The sequence below is a fragment of the Mandrillus leucophaeus genome, unplaced genomic scaffold, assembly GCF_000951045.1.
Source record: "Mandrillus leucophaeus isolate KB7577 unplaced genomic scaffold, Mleu.le_1.0 Scaffold230, whole genome shotgun sequence".
Lineage (NCBI taxonomy): Eukaryota > Metazoa > Chordata > Mammalia > Primates > Cercopithecidae > Mandrillus > Mandrillus leucophaeus.
Window position 1 is genome coordinate 158,592 of NW_012102366.1, and position 884 is coordinate 159,475.

The window sequence follows — 884 nt, forward strand, 5'->3', positions numbered from 1 at the left end:
TGAAACTTTGTCTCTCCTAAAAAATGCAAAAATTAGCTGAGCGCGGTGGCTCATGCCTGTAATTCCAGCACTTTGGGAGACCAAGGTAGGTGGATCACCTGAGGTCAGGAGTTCCAGACCAGCCTGGTCAACATAGTGAAACCCTGTCTCTACTAAAAAGACAAAAAATTAGCGAGGCATGGTGGTGCGTGCCTGTAATCCCAGCTACTTTGGAGGCTGAGGCGGGAGAATCACTTAAACCTGGGAGACAGAGGTTGCAGGGAGCCGAGATCGCGCCACTGCACTCCAGCCTGGCTGGGCGACAAAAGCGAGACTCCATCTCAAAAAAAAAAAAGAAAAAGAAAAGAAACAGAAAAGAAAAGAAAAATGATTCCATTTTTCTGTTTCCTCAGGTCCCAGTGCCGTTGCCTTTATCTCATATTCTTCTCTTGGAAACATCATAAATGCAACTTTTTTTGAAGAGATGGATGAGAAGGATCGAGTGTTTCTGAACTCTAAGGTAGTGAGTGCTGCTATTGGACCCAAAAGGAACGTGTCTCTCTCCAAGTCTGTGACGCTGACTTTCCAGCACGTGAAGGTGGGTCACAGGTGTGATTTGAGCTTGTCAGGTCTCAAGGAGGCAGGTCAAACAATGTATGTATCATCCCAGGCTGTGGTTCTAGACCCGCCCTGTTCAGGATCATAGTCAGGAGGACCTGTCGCTATTGAGCATTTGAAATGTGGCTGGTCTGAATCGAGATTTTGAAGACAGTATTTCCAGATTTACATCTTGTAAATCAGCCTTTGAAGACTTAATAAGAAGAAAACAATTAGCTTGATTTAAACCAGGCAGACTGGCATGCTCCTATAATTCCAGCTACGTGGGAGGCTGAGGCAAGAGGATC

The 884-nt window shown here is 45.6% G+C and overlaps 1 protein-coding gene across 1 annotated transcript in view; it reads left to right on the forward strand.

The window, feature by feature from the left end:
* Nucleotides 1-884, forward strand: part of ADGRE3 (adhesion G protein-coupled receptor E3) — an 86,702-nt gene that overhangs the window by 38,889 nt on the left and 46,929 nt on the right. The window contains exon 6 of the mRNA XM_011981810.1: nucleotides 384-577. Within this exon, the coding sequence (XP_011837200.1) occupies nucleotides 384-577 (194 nt within the window). The remainder of the gene's footprint in view (nucleotides 1-383; nucleotides 578-884) is intronic.